The sequence below is a fragment of the Carassius carassius genome, chromosome 25 (genome assembly GCF_963082965.1).
Source record: "Carassius carassius chromosome 25, fCarCar2.1, whole genome shotgun sequence".
Lineage (NCBI taxonomy): Eukaryota > Metazoa > Chordata > Actinopteri > Cypriniformes > Cyprinidae > Carassius > Carassius carassius.
Genome location: NC_081779.1, coordinates 8,062,091 through 8,082,474, shown reverse-complemented (window position 1 = coordinate 8,082,474; position 20,384 = coordinate 8,062,091). Strand labels below are relative to the sequence as shown.

At 37.2% G+C, this 20,384-nt stretch overlaps 3 protein-coding genes across 3 annotated transcripts; 2 read left to right on the top strand and 1 right to left on the bottom strand.

Annotated features, from left to right (window-relative positions):
• The first annotated feature begins 127 nt into the window (after nt 1-127).
• On the top strand, nt 128-6,419 carry LOC132104063 (vesicle-associated membrane protein 2-like). Its single transcript, XM_059509261.1, has 6 exons — nt 128-467; nt 712-727; nt 1,555-1,675; nt 2,238-2,396; nt 4,591-4,642; nt 4,993-6,419. Coding segments are annotated over exons 2-6 (351 nt in total). The 5' UTR covers nt 128-467; nt 712-725; the 3' UTR covers nt 5,010-6,419.
• Nucleotides 6,420-6,764: 345 nt separating this feature from the next.
• On the bottom strand, nt 6,765-10,777 carry si:ch211-288g17.3 (chromosomal protein D1). Its single transcript, XM_059509259.1, has 2 exons — nt 10,620-10,777; nt 6,765-9,293 (listed from the first exon to the last, which is right to left on the bottom strand). Exon 2 carries the CDS (start codon nt 9,222-9,224, stop codon nt 8,064-8,066), a length of 1,161 nt encoding a protein of 386 aa, XP_059365242.1. The 5' UTR covers nt 9,225-9,293; nt 10,620-10,777; the 3' UTR covers nt 6,765-8,063.
• Nucleotides 10,778-14,842: 4,065 nt separating this feature from the next.
• On the top strand, nt 14,843-18,301 carry LOC132104854 (uncharacterized). Its single transcript, XM_059510381.1, has 4 exons — nt 14,843-14,858; nt 15,897-16,001; nt 17,327-17,893; nt 18,018-18,301. Exons 1-4 carry the CDS (start codon nt 14,843-14,845, stop codon nt 18,263-18,265), a joined length of 936 nt encoding a protein of 311 aa, XP_059366364.1. The 3' UTR covers nt 18,266-18,301.
• Nucleotides 18,302-20,384: the final 2,083 nt, after the last annotated feature.

Here is a 20,384-nt window from a genome sequence, read left to right as displayed (position 1 = left end):
GGAGGGGTGTGTGTGTGTGTGTGTGTGTGTGTGTGTGTGTGAGAGAGAGAGAGAGAGAGAGAGAGAGAGAGAGAGAGAGAGAGAGAGAGAGTCACTGAAAGTGTTCGTGATCTCTCTCTCTCTCTCATCCCCTCCCCTTCTCTCTCACTCAGGCATACATACACTTTCATGCGGAGACGGCAGGACTAGTAGCCTATTATTATTTTCGTCCAGGTCGTTTTAATCCGTTCTAGAGAAGCGTTTATCATGCTAATGTCTCTTGGTTTACTGCTATTTCCAACAGCCAACAAAAGTTGAAGTCTGACGTTTTAATTAACGTTAAGTCGTCACTTGACTGCGAATATTTTTTCCAATACGTGTTCTCAGGAGGATATATAGTCGCATTCAGCGGGAAAAACTGAAGGAAGCTCTTCATACGGGAAGACTGGATTTGTGTTTCGAGGCTTTGCTCGCCTGAGGCTCTCTCGGTAATGCAGCACTTTTTGTGATGACGCGGTCTAGGCATCGCTTCATACTTCCATCATTGGGGACGTTTTAGGCTATATACTGTATTGATATAGAGTTTATTACGAGAAATAATTTTTCTTCCTTATGAATGTTTTTATAAGAAGTTTGTTTTTTGACTACTAATTCTCTCTCTCTCACACACAAACACACACACACACTGTCTCTCTCTCTGTATCGTTGGTGACGACGGTCTGTTTTATAAAGCACCTGCCAGCAAAATGTGAGTACCGTATATTTCCAACAACAAAACGCTAATGGCAAAAACTCTTATTCATTCAGTAATTGTAATAGCTTTTGTTTTTAAACTACTTTTTACGCCTGAGATGTATTGAACTATTATTGTTTTATATTTAGCTAATGTAAGTCGGCTTCTGCGGTTGGTTAGAGAGTTCATTAACAGCACAGCAAAATCTCTCAGGTTTTAAGAGCTGATACATCAATTGCGAGGACTTTAGTGCCCTGCTCCATCTATCGAAATTTAGGGGAAACTGCATCGAAAATCCTATGAAATCATCATGGTCCTATACATACACAAAACTTCCCTGCACTAAACACTGAGAACGACCAGACGCCCTTCAGTAATTTTCACGACGCAAGCAGGTCTCGAGCGGCTTTTGCCGCCCATATAAGTTCTTTATTATATTGTTTTGTATCTTTATCGATTTACATCCAGTGCCATCCTAACAACCTGATCAATCTGAGCAACTAGGTCTACTGTTGCTGTGGTTACTTACCTCCCAATGAAAACACGACTTCTGTTTCCAAGTGTGTGCAGTGTACAATCTGAATAACTTAGCTAAAATAAAATAAGCCTTAAATAGACCCAGGGAACACCTCACCCCTTTTAATTTGCACCCTGGCGCCTGTCATTTAATGTGGTGTAATGCTTTTTTTATGGCACATTTCATGTGAACTGTCTTATCTGTCAGGCTTTTTTATTGAGCTTTGACTGCATCATGGCTTGATGAAATGAGGCCCAATTCAAATTAATTTGTTAATATTCATATGTGTCAATGCCTTCCCAATCCCTGTAACTTCTCCCCTCAGGTCTGCCCCGGATGCCACTGCTAGCCCTGGAGCCCCAGAGGGTGAGGGGGGCCCATCCACCCAACCTCCAAACCTCACCAGCAACCGTCGTCTCCAACAGACACAGGCCCAAGTGGATGAGGTAAACCCTACCAATATGAACTCAAATATGATGCTGAAAAATAAGATGGACTAGGAGAATCTTGACTTTTTTTTCATTATTATTATAATTAATAAAAGTTAGAAGAAGATATTCTTTAGCATGAACTTAAATGTTGGAACTTACAGGCCTACGGTTCAAGGAAATCTAAAGCTACTAAATACTGCACTTTTTCAAGTTTATATTATATTTTGATCAGTATATTTTTATGGCTTTTAATATATTAGATGTGACATTATATATTAGTAAAAATGTTCAATATGGCAGAAAGGAAGTCAGTAAGATTAGAGGAACAGACTTAAATTTATCAGAGCTAGATAGACTCTTGGATGTACTTTCTTGGAACAAATTTTGAGGTACTAGTCAGTCTGTCATGCAATATTAATCCTAACATTGCTTCCATTGTTAGGTGTCTATGAAGACATGTAGATATTTCTGTTAATTGATTTTCAGTTTCACACTGAATCTCACTGATTCAATGCAGTAATGTCTCTGATTTCTTAGATGCTAAGTTGCTGTGTCTGTCTTTTGCAAATGTGTTCAGGTGGTTGATATCATGCGTGTGAATGTGGACAAGGTTCTGGAAAGAGATCAGAAGCTATCAGAACTGGATGACAGGGCGGACGCACTGCAGGCCGGAGCATCACAGTTTGAGAGCAGCGCTGCTAAACTGAAAAACAAGTACTGGTGGAAGAATGCTAAGGTGCGCTCTGGGAAATTGAGTACGATTTGAGTCTAGATGCTGGATTGGGTTTATTCACGTCTGGAGTTCATGGTGTCAAGTCATATTTTATTTAAATTATTTTAAGATACATATTTAAATTAAATCAAATCTGTGAATGCAAATACACATCTGACCTAATTAAAGAAATGTATTTGTAATGTAAAACCATTATTATGTAAACTTGCATTCAGTTAAATGCAGTAATTGAAATTAGGATTTAAACAGAAATTTGTTAAAGGAAACCTTTTGACTTTAGATTTTGTATTTCACTTATAAATAATACTAAAACATCAACTGATTCAAAAATCTAAATTATTATATTCATCTCTGTTTAAAATACCAACCTATCGATTTATAGTTTAGTATAGATAAAAAAAATTGGTTTATAACAGAAATTGTAAGTTTCACAGTTAATTACAAAGAAACAGCAAGTAACATTGAATTTAACATGACAGAACATCACAATATCTTCTTATAAAACATACTCTAATGATATTCAAAAATCAATTTTTACAGTATAGTGCCTCCTTGGGTGTTTCTATATTGCCAGCAGTAAAGATGGCTCTTGAGGCTAAGCTGACTCAACACTAAAGCAGAAGCATTCTCATTTATAAGGATATAAGGATCAGGATATCAGGATATAACCTGAATGCAGTCTGGCCCATAAGTCACAGCGCTGGCGAGCGTTTGAGATATATTAGGCGAGTTGCAGTTGTGGCGCAGGCTACTCCTGAGACGATCAGGCGCTTACCATCTTGCTTAATTTTTAACTTACTAATTGCCTGTATAATTCCATTGATTATCTATTTATAGAAAGAGCTTTTTGGAGCATGACATGGGTCATAAAAAATATTCTAAATTAAGAATTCTTATATAATTTAATTTATTTCTTTTTCCTTTGTAGGAAAACTGTCTTGTTTTAATTGTAGAGGAACTTTGATGTGTTGTGGACGTCTTGTAGAAGCCTGCATTGGTCCGTCTGGTCCTCTGACAGCCTCACTTTACATATTACACTTTTATCCCTCCATCCAGCTATCTGTCAATCCATCACCTCAGTGTTGATTTATAAGCTCTCCCTCATTCTCTTTCCCTCCAGACAGCATAAATGTATTGCTCTCTCACCAACCCCCCACCGCTTGCCCCAGATGGCCGAACAGCTGCCGTCCAATCGCATCTCCGAGTGGGAATGGGGGGAGGGGGCTTCTAGTCTCAATCTGGATTACAGCATTTCTGGATTAAAACCCAGATGTGATTTGTGATGTAACCCGCCCTTTGCTATCTCTCTCTCTTTTGCTCCTCATTACATATCTCTCTCTTATTCTGTATTCAGAGATCCTCCTCCGTCCCTCTTGTAATCTCTCTCATCCTTTCCTGGCTTCCCAAACGAGATTGTTTTCTTTTTCATTTTGCATTTCTTTACTCTTACTGCAGACTTTCTTTTTGTAACTTTACTCTTTTTAGTGAAACGCATACTTGTGAGAGAAATATTGAAAGCATCCACATTCTTATGGGTTGATTTGTATGTCTTCATTTCAGATAGTCCTGCAGTGTGACAAATGAAAAGTATAAATGTTCCATGTACTCTGTCAATTCAACATGAGGTCAGAAAGGCTATTGTTGCATTATTACATGGAGTATAGAATGTCTTAACTTTCTGAAAAGTATTTCTTCTCTGTAAGAAATAGAGAAAGGCTTTAAAAATGTTTTAGTATAATTCTTTCAAAGATAAAAAGACAAATTAAGGGATCACAAAAAAAATATGCCTATGATTCATAAAAGTAATGTTACTATTTTTTATCACTTTATTGAGTAGACATAAACTGCTGGATAGGATTTATCATTTAAACTTTTACATCACTGATGAAGGAAATTGTTTGTTATCTGAAATAATCCTTTTCTTTTTTATCCCAAATTTTTTGTAGAAACAAAATGTTTGACTAAATATATTTTATTCAATGTCATTAAAATTATTTTTTTATTTAATTACCCAAATCAAAGTTATAAAAGGTAGCCTTTTGGCATAGTGCTAAACATTTTATCTTATATAAAATCTTCATTTTAAAATTGTATTATATATTATATATAATAAATTATATATATACATTCATGCCGTCTTATTTCTCAAACAGAGTTTTCTAATAGAGTTAAACTATACTTTCTTTTTCTTTTACAGATGATGATCATGATGGGAATTATTGGGGTCATCTTGGTGGGTGTTCTTTTCAGTGAGTAGAAACTGTAATTTAATTTCACAAACACTAATCAGTGTCGGTTGATTTAATAGTAAATTAGACAGTGAAAATAAAAGGTTTGTTTTTATTTGGTTAATACGAGGTTTTGCCACCTTGCAGTGAATTTTAGTCATATAAAGGTTTGTCTGCAGTGATATAGATAAGAAAAACAAATCTTGTGTTGCAGCTGCTATTTAAATACTGATAAAAGAATAACTGGGGGCTTCTAGTTGATAAGATCTAGTTGATTTATGCATCAAATTTAAAAGCTGGATTTATTCCTGAATTAGCATGGAGTAATCAATTGCAATCATTTATTTCTATTTTCTTGTCTTTTACGACAGTGTACTTCTACTACTGAGCCTCTTGGACAGGAGACTTGGGCTTTGTGTGAACTCCACCCCTCCTTTTCTACCCACCAATGCCTTTCATTGAATCCAGTGTGTGTGTGTGCATTCATTGACGCAGTGCCTCTCCCTCCCTTTGTCTGTCACTGCATTTCTTTGTACCTCTCTTGAGTGCTTTGCAACAGTGCCCGAGCTTGGTGTTAGGAATATCTACTTATGTTTTTAGATTGGATAATGTCTTGGCCCTTTTTCAGGCCAAAAAAAAAAAAGTGTTGCGATAATATAGGTTTGCAGCACTGGTCCAAATGAACCCCTGAATAACTAAAGAGAGAATATGAAATGCAAAGATCAGTTAAGTTTGAGTTTAGGATCGAGTCATGCATTTATGCATAGAAGCCAAAGCGTACTATTTTATCCAGCTACAACAGCTGTTGTCCTGTCACTAACAAAGTGCATCAGCAATAAAAAATTACAGGAAGTAAAAATTCTGTACATGATATTTTTTTTAGAATTATTTTTAACCCTTCTTCATATATAGGTTCCTAGCAGCAACTTGTTTTCACTTCTTAAAATGGACCTTTAAAAACCTGAATGATTTTAGAGAGCTAAAGACCATATTAAATGTCTGATCTAGGACGATAATTCCTTCTATATTATGTAAAATATGGTGCATTTTATTTTTATTTTTTAGATTTAAAACGTTTATGAAAATTAGAAAGATTGTAGGATGTTCCACATAAGAGCCTGCTGTCAAAGGGGACTATCTGATCACAAATCGTCACTTTTGCCCTTTGATGTTATGTATTTGACATTAATGTCAGCCAGAAGATCAGTTGAGTTTGGAGGAAAACACGGGGATGAAAAAAAAAAGATTTGGCGTAAAATGAAGATCATCGACCGCTACAGAAAATATTTTGATTTAAATATTTTTTTCTATGTTTTGTATTTATATGTTCAAGATTATTGTGATGCAACTTACCTGATATGTTTAATGCCATTTTTTTGTTTTTGTTTTTAAGGTAAAATGGCGAAATTTTGATCCTGATTGTATTAACCCTTTGCACCTCCTCCTGACTTTACTGGCACCATGATGTCTTTGGGTTAAATGAATAAATACTGATATGCAAAACTAAAAGAGAAATTATAATGTGACTAGTTTAATGTATTTGTAAATAAATTTAGGATTCAGTGAGGAAGCAGATACCTAATCAGCACTGGCGACGACAATGTTCAGGGATGTTCCTCTGCATGTGTTTGTTAAATATACATGGGCACTTTAACTACCTTCGTTATAGTGATTGTAAGTTTAACAGGACATTTTTTGGTAATAAGGACATATTGTCCAGCGCCTGAAACCATGAGATTTAGCTCTTATTAATGTGGAATTTAATGCAAGATCATCATGCGTGAATAACATACGCTACATACAGGGCAGTGAATGGTATCTTATAAAAAAAAAAAAAAAAAACCTTCCTGAATACATTGTGCTTTATGCATTCTATTCATTTGTAAATACATGCCGCAGAGAGGCATAAAATAAGTTCCTGTCCCTGAGCATTTTGAGTCAAGCTGCTAACTCTTGGTTCATTTCAAAGCATGTCTGCTCGTCCACCACGTGCTGATTCTAATAAAGTGTTGATGATGTTAATCGCTCCTCCCCTGTGTAGTTTTTCTCTCTTTTTGAGCGAGTGTGAAAACAGAATCAAAAAGTTACTTCTGAAGTGAGAACTTGCAACTGCAACTCTAGGAAAGGAACAGGACGACAAGACTTGGTGAATATGGTATGATTTAATTGGTTATTAATCAGCAACAATGATCATCCAAATCACAGTGAAATGAATCATACAAAGCGGCGATACAGAAATGTTTCGAACTACAGCACAGATGAGTAACCTAATTAAAGAGCGTGTACATGAAATGCACTTAATGTCTATTGAACCATCATGTCTGAACAGTATCCGTTTTATTAACATGAAAGAACATTTCTAGATGCAAGCTAAAAAAAATCTGTTTTCAGCATCTACTGGTACATACAGATTCAAACTAAATCATACATGAAAATTAATCAAGACGAGATCTACAGTTTATAGCAAGAGACAAAGTCTACGCTTTTACACAAACTAAGCAAATAAAGGAGAAAGAAAAAAAATAACACGGTTCCATGAGAAAAAGTTCAAAAAGACAGGAGCAACAAAAAATGTATATAAAAAGCCAAAAATCATATGAAAAAAAAAATCAGGACCCATGTGCCTACTGTCAAAGCAGAATTTGTATGTATTCACATTTTGAAAAACAAATGGCATGTCTTGAAAACAAAGCAATCACAATATTTTAGCAAAAATGAGGGGGTGTCATAAACTAACCACTCAACACCTATATATGAACGACCCATCAGACAAAGATCTGATACAAAGCATAAAATAAGACCATTTCACTATAAAACACTGAACTCGGCAGGACTGATTTTACAGGGTTGAAGTATAAATGAACCTACGATGATAAAAGAAATCAATCTACAGCAAAGACGCGCTGAACTGTCATCTTGGAAAAAGCTGCAGATTTTCACAGCCACTACTACGTCGACTAAAAACCGTCTTGGTGATTTCAATTTTAAAAATTAGCTTTGAGTACTTTAAAATCCTGTGCACACAGACTACTGCACATGTATGAGGATACCACATCTGAAACAGTCTGGTTTGTCAGTTGCTTTGGCAAAAGCCATTGGTAGCAAATAAGGTGTGTGCTTAGCATGGTAACGTTTTCAATGGAACCGTTAATTGTGCATCATCTTTTTGATGTTAACAGGCTACATACTTGTCCTTCTAGTTTGCATGCTTCAAATTATGCAGACAAACATTTTTTTCCATGCAAAAAAAAAAAAAAAGTGCTCAATCAGACTGCTAGCAAACATTTCAGTTAATGAGCTTCAAAATAAGAAAGAGGGAATACAGTCTGGCATGGCAGGCAACATCAAAAGCAAACTTTGTCAGATAAAAAAAAAATGACATAGCCTATTAAAACCCTTCGAAAAATATACCCACCAATTTTCAATGAAGCCCCTTATCTTTTTATTTCTTTTTTTTGAATTTGCCCACCATCTCGTTCTCGCTTGTGTTGTTGACTTTTGAACAATCAACGGCCTCATCATCATCCTCTTCTGGGTCTGCGTCGTTCTCGCTCACCCTGGTATCTTCATCATCTTCATTTGGATTTTGCGACGAATCATCGGAGGTGCGAGACTGTTTGGGAGAGGGGGCGTCGGTCTCCTCTTCGTCTTCTTCCGCAGACGCCGAGGGGAGTTTTTCGAGAACGACTGCGAGTCTGACTTTGCTTGGACGTCCTCTCTTACGACGCGGAGCGGCGCCATCGGCATTCTCACCTCCCGTCTCTCCACCTTCTGGAGCCTTGACTTTGCCAGTACCTGGAGGTCGGCCTCTCTTGCGGGGAGTGTCTCCGACGTTCTTTTCAACAATCTTGACCTTTTTGCCAGAACCTGGAGGTCGGCCCCTCTTGCGAGGAGTTCCGTCAAGGTTTCGCTGAATGACCTTCAGTTTGGTTCCGGAGCCTGGGGGTCGGCCTCTCTTGCGTGGAGATCCGTCAGCCCGCTGAATCTTCTTCACCTTGTTGGGAGAGCCTGGAGGGCGGCCTCTCTTCTTTGGGGTTCCATCTGAAGCCCTGGCAATCTTGGCAGAACCTGCGGGCCGACCCCGCTTCCTTTTCATCGAGCCTGCTGGTCTTCCTCTTTTTCGTGGAGAGCCGTTGGAGACATCAATGCTGCTTTCGACGTCATCGTGTTTGTCTCCGCCGCTTTGCGTACCGGATTTTGCTCCATACTTGCGTGGTCTTCCTCTTCCCCTTTTTACCTTGGGACCTTCAGCGATGGGATGAATGCGTGGTCTTCCGAGGGGCTTTGACAGTCTCCGCTTGCGTTGTAAACTCATCCTCTGAAGTCTCTCTGATTCTTCCTCAGGCGTGAGTGGGATCTTTCTCGGCCTACCGGGCATTTTTATCTTCTTAGGTCGACCACGTTTCTTCACCTTGGTCTTTATGACTATGTCAGGAGAAAAGAAGTCCACCTTTTTCGATGGCCTAGCATTGTGTGTCGGCGCTTTCTCAACAGTGAACTTCTTATTGACTGACCCTCGTGGTCTGCCTCGTCCACGTTTGGGTGGATGGGTGCTGCCATTGGGCAGAGGGCTCTTGGTTCCTTCTTTATTCTCAACCTCCATCACGTTGCAGCTTCTCGCTCACAACTTCAGACGTAACAGTGCCACGCTCGTCTGTTTGGTGCTGAGAATCTGAAAACAATGAGATGAGAGAAGAAAGGTTTGAGATGACGATACAAAACATTATCTGAATTAACTGCTTGAAAAGATACCTCATATCGTTTTCCCTCCAAAACCAGAATTTACCATTTTCCACAATAATTAATTTTGCACATACGTGTGACAGCAGAGCAGGGGGGGGTAAAAGTTATTTTCTAATTTTTTTCCCACTCTCTATCGTGTCCAATCTTAAGGATCAAAATTTATATATATATTTTTTTATTAATTTATATATTTATATATATATATATATATATATAATTTTTTTTTTTTTTTACTTAGTTGGAAATGTTAAATGTAAATAATAAAGTTTACTACAAACACAGTCAAACAACTTTGAACCCATTTAATGAAACCTCAAATAAATTTATATACATAAAAAATTAAGCATAGATGAAACAAAATCTATAATGATTTTAATATATTATTATTATTTTTTTTTTTTGGGGGGGGGGGGCTTTTAGGACTATTGTGTTTAATTATATAAATATTAACCTGAATTAATCTATTTATGTAGCTTATTCAAAACTGATTTTTTTTTTCATATTATAATTTTTAAAGAAAAATATTTGTAAAAAAAATAATAATAATAGAAAAAATAAGGTAGTAAATTAATATTACGCAACTTAATTAAATGCCATTTTTTTCTAAGAAAGAAAGCGCTAAAACGGTTCATTAATAATTGTATATATTCACGGATATTTAATTATAAAAATGCACTCACTAAAATCATTTTCACAAGAATGGAGGGGTTAAGAGGTGCATTGTTTTCGTGTTTTTGAGCAATTCATTTTAAAACGGAACGCAATTGAAGCGCTGTTGGAGACTCCAGACAATAGAAAAACCTCTCAGGATGACAACAGAACACGAATCTCTAGAGAAGTTCGAGCACGCTGATCATCTACTTCATGCATGCTTAACAGATGCAAATGAACATCTTTATCACAACATGAAAAAAAATACATCGTTTTTTAACGCGATATCTTAAATATTACAAAATATTGACATATTCTACTTGTGTTTAAATTTTTATGGAGAAATAACGCAAAATTCGTCAAAATTATTTAAAAACGCACACGATTTAATGCAGTATAAAAGGAATAAAAGAGCGGATGCTGTAGACTGGCTGCCATCATGTACAGTGAAGCCCGCGAGCTTTTGTAGTTCCAGGTAAAATGTGAGGCACTGGCGATTTTTGTTAGCTGCCTGCTAACCCGACTAAGATAACTTTTCAATGGAAAAAGAGACTACTTTAATTCGTTCAACATTAAAAAGCGGCAAATATTCGAAACAACGCACCTTACTCGCAAAGCGCTTTCACAACAGCAGAGATGATCTTTTTCATGCATTCGACAATATTTTCGATGCAAACAGCATCGGACAGTGGGCGGGCGACTGTGATTATTTGAAAGGCAATGCCAATTCTTCCTCGACTCTCGCTTGGCGTCCACAGTTCGTATCACAGCGCCGCCTGCTGTGCTGGAGTGCGCAAACGCGAACTTAAGACTGAATGTGTGGGTAAAATTAAAAAAGAAATAAACCAGTTGTGTGTGTGTGTATGGAAGCATATGGGTAGCAATATTCAATTTGGGATGTAATATGCAAAATGACAATGCAATATGTAAAATGACAATGCATTTCTGTATTTGCATTTACATTTTCCAATACATTTGTGCAACGTTTGGTGCAAAATGAAAATGAAAATTAAATTACATAATTTTCATTTGCCATTTCATACACCAGTTTTAATATGTAAAATGAAAACTAATTTTAACGCTTTATAAGTTGCAAAATTAAAATGAAAATGTATTACAGAAATTATTAGATATGTATAACGTTCAAGCAAAAACTGTGGCAAAATTATCATTTAAATGCTATTTTTCTTAAATGCATTAACACTCACATTCAAGACACTTACGATTGCATTTTCATTCAATGTCCCGCAATGAATGTAGCAAAATTCAATGTGCACATTGAAAATGCATTCCGAGCTGATCACGTGTCCGACCCCTCGCGCCATGTCAATCACTGCGTGAACAAGGCGGGGCTTGCAGAAGGTCAGAGACTCAAATATCAAGAAGAGGATTCAAGTGAGAGAACATGGACAAGACAGTTGGCCCGTGTACGTTTTGATCATTTCGGTTTATGGCTTCAATATTTCATTCGCACTTGTGGGCGGAGCTGAAACGCTGCTTTCATCTGACTGGTCGAACCGCTCCACCTTCAGCTCGGTCTTTTCATTCTTTCAGGCAGAATAAGAGTCAGTGCGAGTGAAGCACTGTAATGTCTGAAACCACCGCTCACTGTTAATTAGCATAATATTTGAATCAGATGTAGCTGGGCACATAATTCGTGCTGCTGAGACATGCAAATTATTTCTAGGTTGTAGTATTGTATGAATATTGTCCCACTGATAAATACAGTGCAAATAGTTCTCTCTCTTTGGATAAAAGTGAAGTGGAAATAAAAATCAATAATAGACTAAACAGTTCCATGTCTGTAACATTTACCACTCTCATCTTTTAAGTCATAAGGCACTAGGTATGTGTGTGTGACATTAATAAATAATTGTAAAAATTAATATAGTTACATTTCTGAATAAAAATAGTAAAATTAGCTCTATGCTGCTCAGTGCTCCTTTAGCCTACCCCAGAGCGCCCTCTCGCGGCTGTAGACGGTAATGTTTTCTCTTGGTTCTGAATAAATGCGACTTATATATGTTTTTTTCCTCGTCATGACGTATTTTTGGACTGATGCAACTTATACCAAAAAATACGGGTAACAATATTATTATTATTTATTATGAGAGTAATTGACACAGACTAGAAAATGTTTCACCAAATTCAGCTCAGATCTTCAGACTCGTCTGACTCGTGTTGCTGTATAACTGGCCAGACTTACCTTCCCAAAAAATCCTATTTATTTTTATTTAATAAATTTAACTATATTTATTTCCACTTCACTGTTATCCAAGGAGACAGAACTATTTGCACTGTTTTTATCAGTGGGACAATATTTATACAATACTATAACCTAGAAATAATTTAATTTAACTGGCCAGACTTACCTTCCCAAAAAAAAACCTATTTAATTTTATTTAATAAATTTAACTATATTTATTTCCACTTCACTTTTATCCAAAGAGAGAGAACTATTTGCACTGTATTTATCAGTGGGGCAATATTCATACAATACTACAACCTAGAAATAATTTGCATGTCTCAGCAGCACGAATTATGTGCCCAGCTACATCTGATTCAAATATTATGCTAATTAACAGTGAGCGGTGGTTTCAGACATTACAGTGCTTCTCTCGCACTGACTCTTATTCTGCCTGAAAGAATGAAAAGACCGAGCTGAAGGTTGAGCGGTTCGACCAGTCAGATGAAAGCAGCGTTTCAGCTCCGCCCACAAGTGCAAATTAAATATTGAAGCCATAAACCGAAATGATCAAAATGTACACGGACCAACTGTCTTGTCCATGTTCTCTCACTTGAATCCTCTTCTTGAGATTTGAGTCTCTGACCTTCTGCAAGCCCCGCCTTTTTCACACATTGATTGACATGGCGCGAGTGGGCGGAGACGTGATCGGCTCGGAATGCATTTTCAATGTGCACATTGAATTTTGCAGGACATTGAATGAAAATGCAATCGTAAGTGTCTTGACTGTGAGTGTTAATGCATTTAAGAAAAATAGCATTTAAATGATAATTTTGTTTTTGCTTGAACATGTTATACATATCTAATCATTTCTGTAATACATTTTCATTTTAATTGTGCAACTTATAAAGCGTTAAAATTAGTATTCATTTTACATATTAAAACTGGTGTATGAAATGGCAAATGAAAATTATGTAATTTAATTTTCATTTGCATTTTGCACCAAACGTTGCACAAATGTATTGGAAAATGTAAATGTAAATACAGAAATGCATTGTCATTTTACATATTGCATTGTCATTTTGCATATTACATCCCAAATTGAATATTGCTACCCATATGCTTCCATAAATGTGTGTGTGTGTGAATGTATTGTGACCAGGGGGGCAGGGTTTCATATTTTTTTAAAGCACCCCTGGGCGCCACCATTGGCTAGCAGACCCCCACCTGATTAATTCGTATTGGATAAGCGAACCGTTTAAAACGATTCAGTTCGATTTGGTGAACGGTTTCAAAAAGATTTGGTTACATCGAATGATTCGTTCGCGTAATTTCTCTACTGTGCGACAGAGAGTCGAGTGGTTATGACGCAATCGTTAGCCTATTTTTACAAAAACTGTTTCTACGGGGCAATAATGTAACATAGAAGGTAATGGAGCCCTTTATACATTGTCGTGTATCTTTAGAAATAAATAATGGACAAATGGAGTCTTTAAACGCCTCAGATGTAAAGTTATTCGATGTCAAATTGATGCCAAAATGAATGGGAGTCAATGGGATGCTAATGCAAGTAAAGTTTTGCTATAAGATGGCGGCACGCGGCCGACTTCAACTTCCGGTCGACTTCCTTCCCGCCTGAGTACACCCGACCCCAAGGAAGTGCTTGCTTCTAATTGACTTCATTTTTCTCCGTTGAATCCAATAGGGTCGCTGTGTCCATTTCTTTTACTGTCTATGATTGTGACAGAGCCAAATCATGCAATTATTGTACAGCCAAAGAACGCGAGAGTATGAGATAGAATATTCCAGTTATGAGCTGCTGATATGTAAAATTCTAAAAAGTTTAAGCAATGGAAAACACAACACAGGTTCTTTGAGCATGTTTCATTTAAAGACGTATGGCATTTCTTAAATGGCAAATAAAATGCCACTAATGTCAGTTTTAAAATAAAGGAAAAGAAAAAAAGAAAAAGCCTTGCCCACCATTTTTAGCCAATCAGAAACGCGGTATGCTTTTCAATCACTTGTTGGGTTTTGGTTTGCTAACACCCCGTTTGCTGAGCTCTTGGGGGCTGGGATCTCGAACAGAGGAAGTTGGGTTGAAAAAAAAAAATTCAGCTTAAACATTAGGTGTAAAAAAAATTATATAGCCTACATATATATATATATAATAACTGACTGTAATATATATTTAATAAACAGTCAGTAATATCATATATCGTTTATATTTTATGATTTACCACCATAAGACCATTAAGAACTTCTTTACAAGCATAAAATCAAAGGATGACTACATACTAATCGTTTTTGAGGTTATGTCCTTAAATTATGTTGGTTAAATTATTGTTGGTAGCCTAAGTCTCCGGCTCTTTAGATATGTTTAGCCTATTATACCCAAATAGATTTATTATTCATATTATATTCAAGTATGTTTTTCTTTTAAACTAAAAATGATATGGTATGCCAGTTTACTTTTTATGAACTTATCGGAAAAGCATATTCTAAATTACATTCATTCATTCATTCATTTAGCCTATTTATTTATTTCTCAATCATAGGCTATAGGACAAATATACAGAAAAAGTATGTTTTGCATAGGCCTACTTGTAGTCCTCTTAATCTCTTGAAAATTTTCGAGGAAAATGTCCACCAAAAGAGGTGAGTGAAAAACCGTATACAAAGTATCTACATAAAGTTAGCGGTTACAGTCAGAGGGGCGTGTAGGCTACTGGGCGTCGTCTACTACAGTTCATTCATATAGCTCACTCTGTTTAAAGGCTCAAGCCATGAATGGGTCGATATGAAAGCTGAGAAAATTAGGATTCAGGGGACGTTTTAAACATGTCTCTAAGTTACTCCTTATAACCACGGAGAAATGAATCGAAACGCCTTAGGTGCAGCCCAGCTGCGTCTAATGTTAGGCTTGAATGTTTTTTTTTTTTTTTTTTTTTTTTACCATTCATTGATTGTGTTATAAGGACTGCTGGCAGAATTTTATATACATAAACAAACATATGTAAATTCATTCCCAATCTTTAAGATGTTTAGAGTAGAATTTGATTGCTTTATGTCTTCACTGAAATTGGTAAAAAAAAAAAAAAAAAAAACAAGTCATTGACGTGTTTAAAATATTTTGATATAATTTTTGGATCCCTGTTACCATTGAATGCAACACTTTGTTTTTGTAATATTGTATGCTATGCTATGTTTGTTACTTGTTATTTAATAAATAATAAAAATAAATAAAAAAAGGTAATAAAAAAAAAATGCATTGATTGTGTAAGCTGTTATATATTCTAGCTAGTAACCTTAATAGCTGCTAATAGCTCTCTAGTGTTTTATAGCTAAAAAAAAAACAAAAAAACGCTAATGTGACTTTGTTTCTGTTAAGGGAAAGGCGTGCAAGGAGACATGTCCCAGGCAGTGTTCAAGCCTAACAGACCAAAGAAAACTCCAGCTCTTCACAGAGTTTTATGCTGTCTCTTATGAGAGGCAGCAGGCTATCATTCTCTCTGGTTTAGAGCAGGTATGCTAACTTAAGCAATTCATGACCATATCATGTCAACAGTATGCAATGCATTACAATGTAGGCCCATGAAATAACCAGTGAATTGAATACTACTGTATGCCTTTAATTCACTAAGACTGCATATGTGCCTGATCACTGATCATCCCAATATGTCTTTTTACTTCTAGCACAAGGTGAGTCGCAGACGACCACGTGGGCCGACACTGAGAATACAAAGAGGAAGTACACCTTCAAGTACCATGTGCAACAAGGAGGCCAAAGACTTGCTGTTTGTAAGCTCACATTTATGTCAGTCTTTCAACTGACCAACAGTCGCCTACAGGCAAGTTTTATACAGCCTAGCTTTTTCCATTTGTTAACTTTTTATTACATGCATGATTTTAATTAGATACATTGTCCATAACATATTTATTTAAAGTTACTTATCTTTGAAAAGGTTATTCAAGAAAAGTTAGGCAGTCAGTCTGAGGGAACAGAGCAGGTAGTCAGGTCTCCATTAGAGGACTTCAGAGGAAAACATAAGAACAGGTAAAAAAAAAAAAATCTTGAAGGACCTCATGCTCTCATCCTGTTAGTTTTTAAAGCTGCACCAATGTCAGCATCAGTTGCCCTACAACATTGCCTGATCTAATGGTGCACTGGACGCTGGCATTATAGGGCGTCGGGTGCCTTGCCACCCTATAACGCCAGCATGCACAAACTGTAATGGTTAGGATTCAGCTCACTGTTGTTGCCCAGTCAGGAAACATATTCTTGCACTTTGAGATCGATATCAGAGGTAAAGTGCTATGCAAATGTAATGTATGATCCCAGGATTTCGAGATCGGCCAAAATGTCCGGGATTCGCTTTTGCGTTCTACAGTTGCTATTCACTGTGTTTACTGTGGCGAGCAGGACGAGACTGAGGGCCGCGGGAGAACGGCGCGAGGCCGGTGGCGTGATTACTGGTGTGCAACACGTGACCTGTGAGACGCACCGGTCTCGTGTCTCTCACGGAGGAACGGGAATTTTCTTAGCAATGCTAAAACGCACACATCAATCAATCACATGTTTAGCGTTCATGTAAACATTACATTTAGATTCACCAATCAGAATGAATTCAGTTAGATTGAAACAAAAGGTGTGCATGTAAACAATGACAATTTTTGCATCATCTGAGGATTTTTTCCAGACAAAAAAATACATAAATCTCTCATCTCAGGGGGATATGAGGGAGGAAAGCATGGTAATTCGAAAATACTACTGGTTTTCTACTAATACAAAGCTAAATGCTAAATCCTGAGGTATCCCTTTAATGATTGTTTGTGAAAAACAAAATCCTATAGTTTAGAGAAAAGTTTACAATTATATAAAATTTTATTGTCACAGAAACAATGCAATTGTGCAAAACAGACCAGTTTATTATATTTCCCTTGTTCATGAGTTGTGTTGTTTATTTTTTAGGCCTCATAGCATTCATCCTGCAGTGAGAGAGGGGATAAGAGAGCACATCCTGAGCTTCCCATGCCAACTGAACCACTACTCACGGATGAAGGGAGATGTGGAGAGGGAGTACCTGAGCCCTGATTTAAACCTGCTCCGCATGTTCCGCCTGTAGTGTTCACGCCAAACCTGACACACTCCAACGTGTACTATCAACGGCAGCTGGCCAACTACAACCTCTGTATCCAGGAGATGGGCATTGACAAACCTCCTACAATGTGCCTCTGGCATGAGGGCATCGCTCGCAGAGGTTCCATCGAGGTGGCAAGCTGTCTTTTGAAGTGGGCAGAAACATCTTTCGCTCCCCTAGTCCAGGCAAAGGAACGGAAGCTCATCATCTATAGTGACCGATGCTGTGGGCAGAACAACAACTGGCGAGTCCTAAACCTCATGGCCCTACTCGTATCTAGAGGGTACTTCAGTCAGATAGAGCAGAAGTTCATGGTGTCTGGTCACTCCTTCCTTCCCTGTGACCGTTCATTTGCCACGCTGGACAAGAGGCGTAAGGTGTCCACACTCCACACCCCCAGCGATGTCGCCGAGATGATCCGTGGAGCCAGGCAGCTGCTTCCATTTAAAGTAATTGAGATGAAATGTGCGGACTTCAGGCAGCTCCCTGATGCAACATTAAAGCATCCACCTGGCTTCCTAATCACATCCATGATGTGGTTGAAAGTGACAGGTAAAAAACTAAAGAACTAAAGAACTAGACTAAAACTAAACTGGTTTTCTGAGATTAACAGTGTTGGGGATATGTGCGTGAAAGAAGAATCTTTATTGAATTTCTTGTTGAATCATGATTTCAGCTACTGATCCATGGTGTGTCCACACAAAAGGGAGCCACAGCCTCTACGAGGGATGGAAGCATTGGCTGATCACCAAACAGAGGAAGAATCAACCACCTCCAGCTCCCTTGTTTTCCACCACGTATGCTCGTGCTTACGAGGACCCTCTGCCCATCAAGAAGGAGAAGCACCGTGACCTTATGAAAATGCTAGCCTACATGCCAGCGGAGGCCCAAGCATTTTATGGGACACTAGAATGTGAAGAGTAGCCTGGTATGTGTAGGTCATGTGCAGGGAAAGGTGGGATATATGGTGTATATTGTGTGAAATGAATCATAAAAGTAGCTGTAGCTTATCTTGTATGCCTTATCTTATGTTGTATAATAGTAATATATAGGTATTTATTTTATTTTATTTAGAACCAAAAAAAGGAAGACATATATGGTAAACTAGCATATGGAACCAGCATGGAATGAAGATGATGTATGTCTGTATTGTAAATATGTATTGTTTACCGTTATTACTGTTTATTGTTTGTATGTATTGTTTATTGTAAGTATGTACGGTTTGTTTGTACTGACGTTTATTTTCTGTACTATAAGTAGGCCTATGTATTGTTCATTGTTCGTACCGTATTGTCCGCGTTTTTGTTCTGTGATTTACGTTGGCAAAAAATAAAAGAAATTGAAAGAAATAAATGCTTAATATTTTCTTTAAGGTTCTGTTACTGTATTAAAACTAAGATAAAAGAATTAAATCTCCAGTGGTTTAAATTGATATGATTAATTGGACTTATACTGTTATTCCACATTAACTGGACATATACTGTTCTTCCACATTCCAGAAATGTAAATTACTCTAACTTTTTATTTTTAAGATTGATACTAAAAAATCCTATCTCATTAGAATTGGGAAGCTTTTGTTGTCTATCTTCAATTAAAAAAAAAAGTAATATAACATTCAGAGTCCAAATTAAAAAAAAATGTATTATTCAAAAATTGAAAATATGGATTTATATGGTTCTTCGTCTGAAGCCCTCATTTGTTAAGGAACCATATGCTTTACGCAAAACAGTCAAATATTCAGACCAGTTCATGCTTGACAATGGTGAGGGGCTTTCTAAATGAACATACGCTCTAGAAAAAAAAGGCTATTTGGCACCCGCCTGTGTTTGTCTGAAGGAGACCATTTAGGAGACCACTTGCTGATTTCAATGCTCAATCTCATCAGTTCTTTTGCATTATTGTGAAACTGTTTTCTGGTGTAGCTGTTTAATGAATCCACTTCATCGTGCATACCAGATGGAGGAGGTTGATGTTCTGTATCTGATGTCTCAAAGCACCAGCAGAAAGGAGCGGGACAGTCTCTCTTTGCCTACTCAGATCTAGCTAGTCTCTGCTTTGCATATAACTTAATCATAACGGGTTGTTTTCATGGCTTGAGGCGCAGAGTAGAACAAAAGACATGAACATATGGTTGGGAGAAAATGTGATGCATATCATATAATATGCTTAAGATTTATCCACAAGTTTACTTAGATTTTCAGGCCACTGTATAAGGTTTTAAAAAAAGATTATGAGATTTCAGGTTATGCAAAAATGGTAAATGAATGCATTGGATAATGGACACATAAGAAAAATATGTTTAAGTATGCTCCATATGACTTTAATATTAATGATTTACATATGAATCATGTAATGAATTATACAGCCTACATATTTTACAGATATAGTACAAAACTGTATCTAATTGAAAAACAAACAATGCATATACATTATCTTCGAGTTCAGGCAGTCTCATGCTATAAAATCAAATTATCCTCACTGCAGAAAAAGAATAAAAACACCATGTCTCATATGAGCAGCTCCGGGGCAATATCCATCACCAAAACGTTTGACAATAATGAGCACAAGATGGCAGGCTTAGCCCGTAAAATGGTTTCATGGAACAGATTCGCATTGAAGCCTCGGGAGAAATGTATAGGGGTCGTGAACCTAGGCTGGCTTTGGATTGGTCGCGCCGAGTGGTCAGGGCACAAAGTCAGCCAATGGGTACCGTCCCCGACAGCTGCGTCAAAGTGGTCTGAAGCTGATATCATGGATGTCTGGAAATCTGTGGTGCCGTTTCAGGTAACTTGGAGTAGAAGTAGCGTAGCGAGTTTAAAACCACAGTCAGTTGTGTTAACGGTGTGCCTGTGATAATGTCGAATCTGAATGTGACTCTTCATAGGTGAAATATTTGAATATAATGAGCAGTTACCTAGCATAGTGTGACATTTAAATCTTAAAAAACATGCCAAAGTCAGACTCATCTGTGTCAAGGTGTTGCAGACTGATCACATGTTTATATCGACTTAGCACTGATGTCATCATATACAGCTGCGTTCCC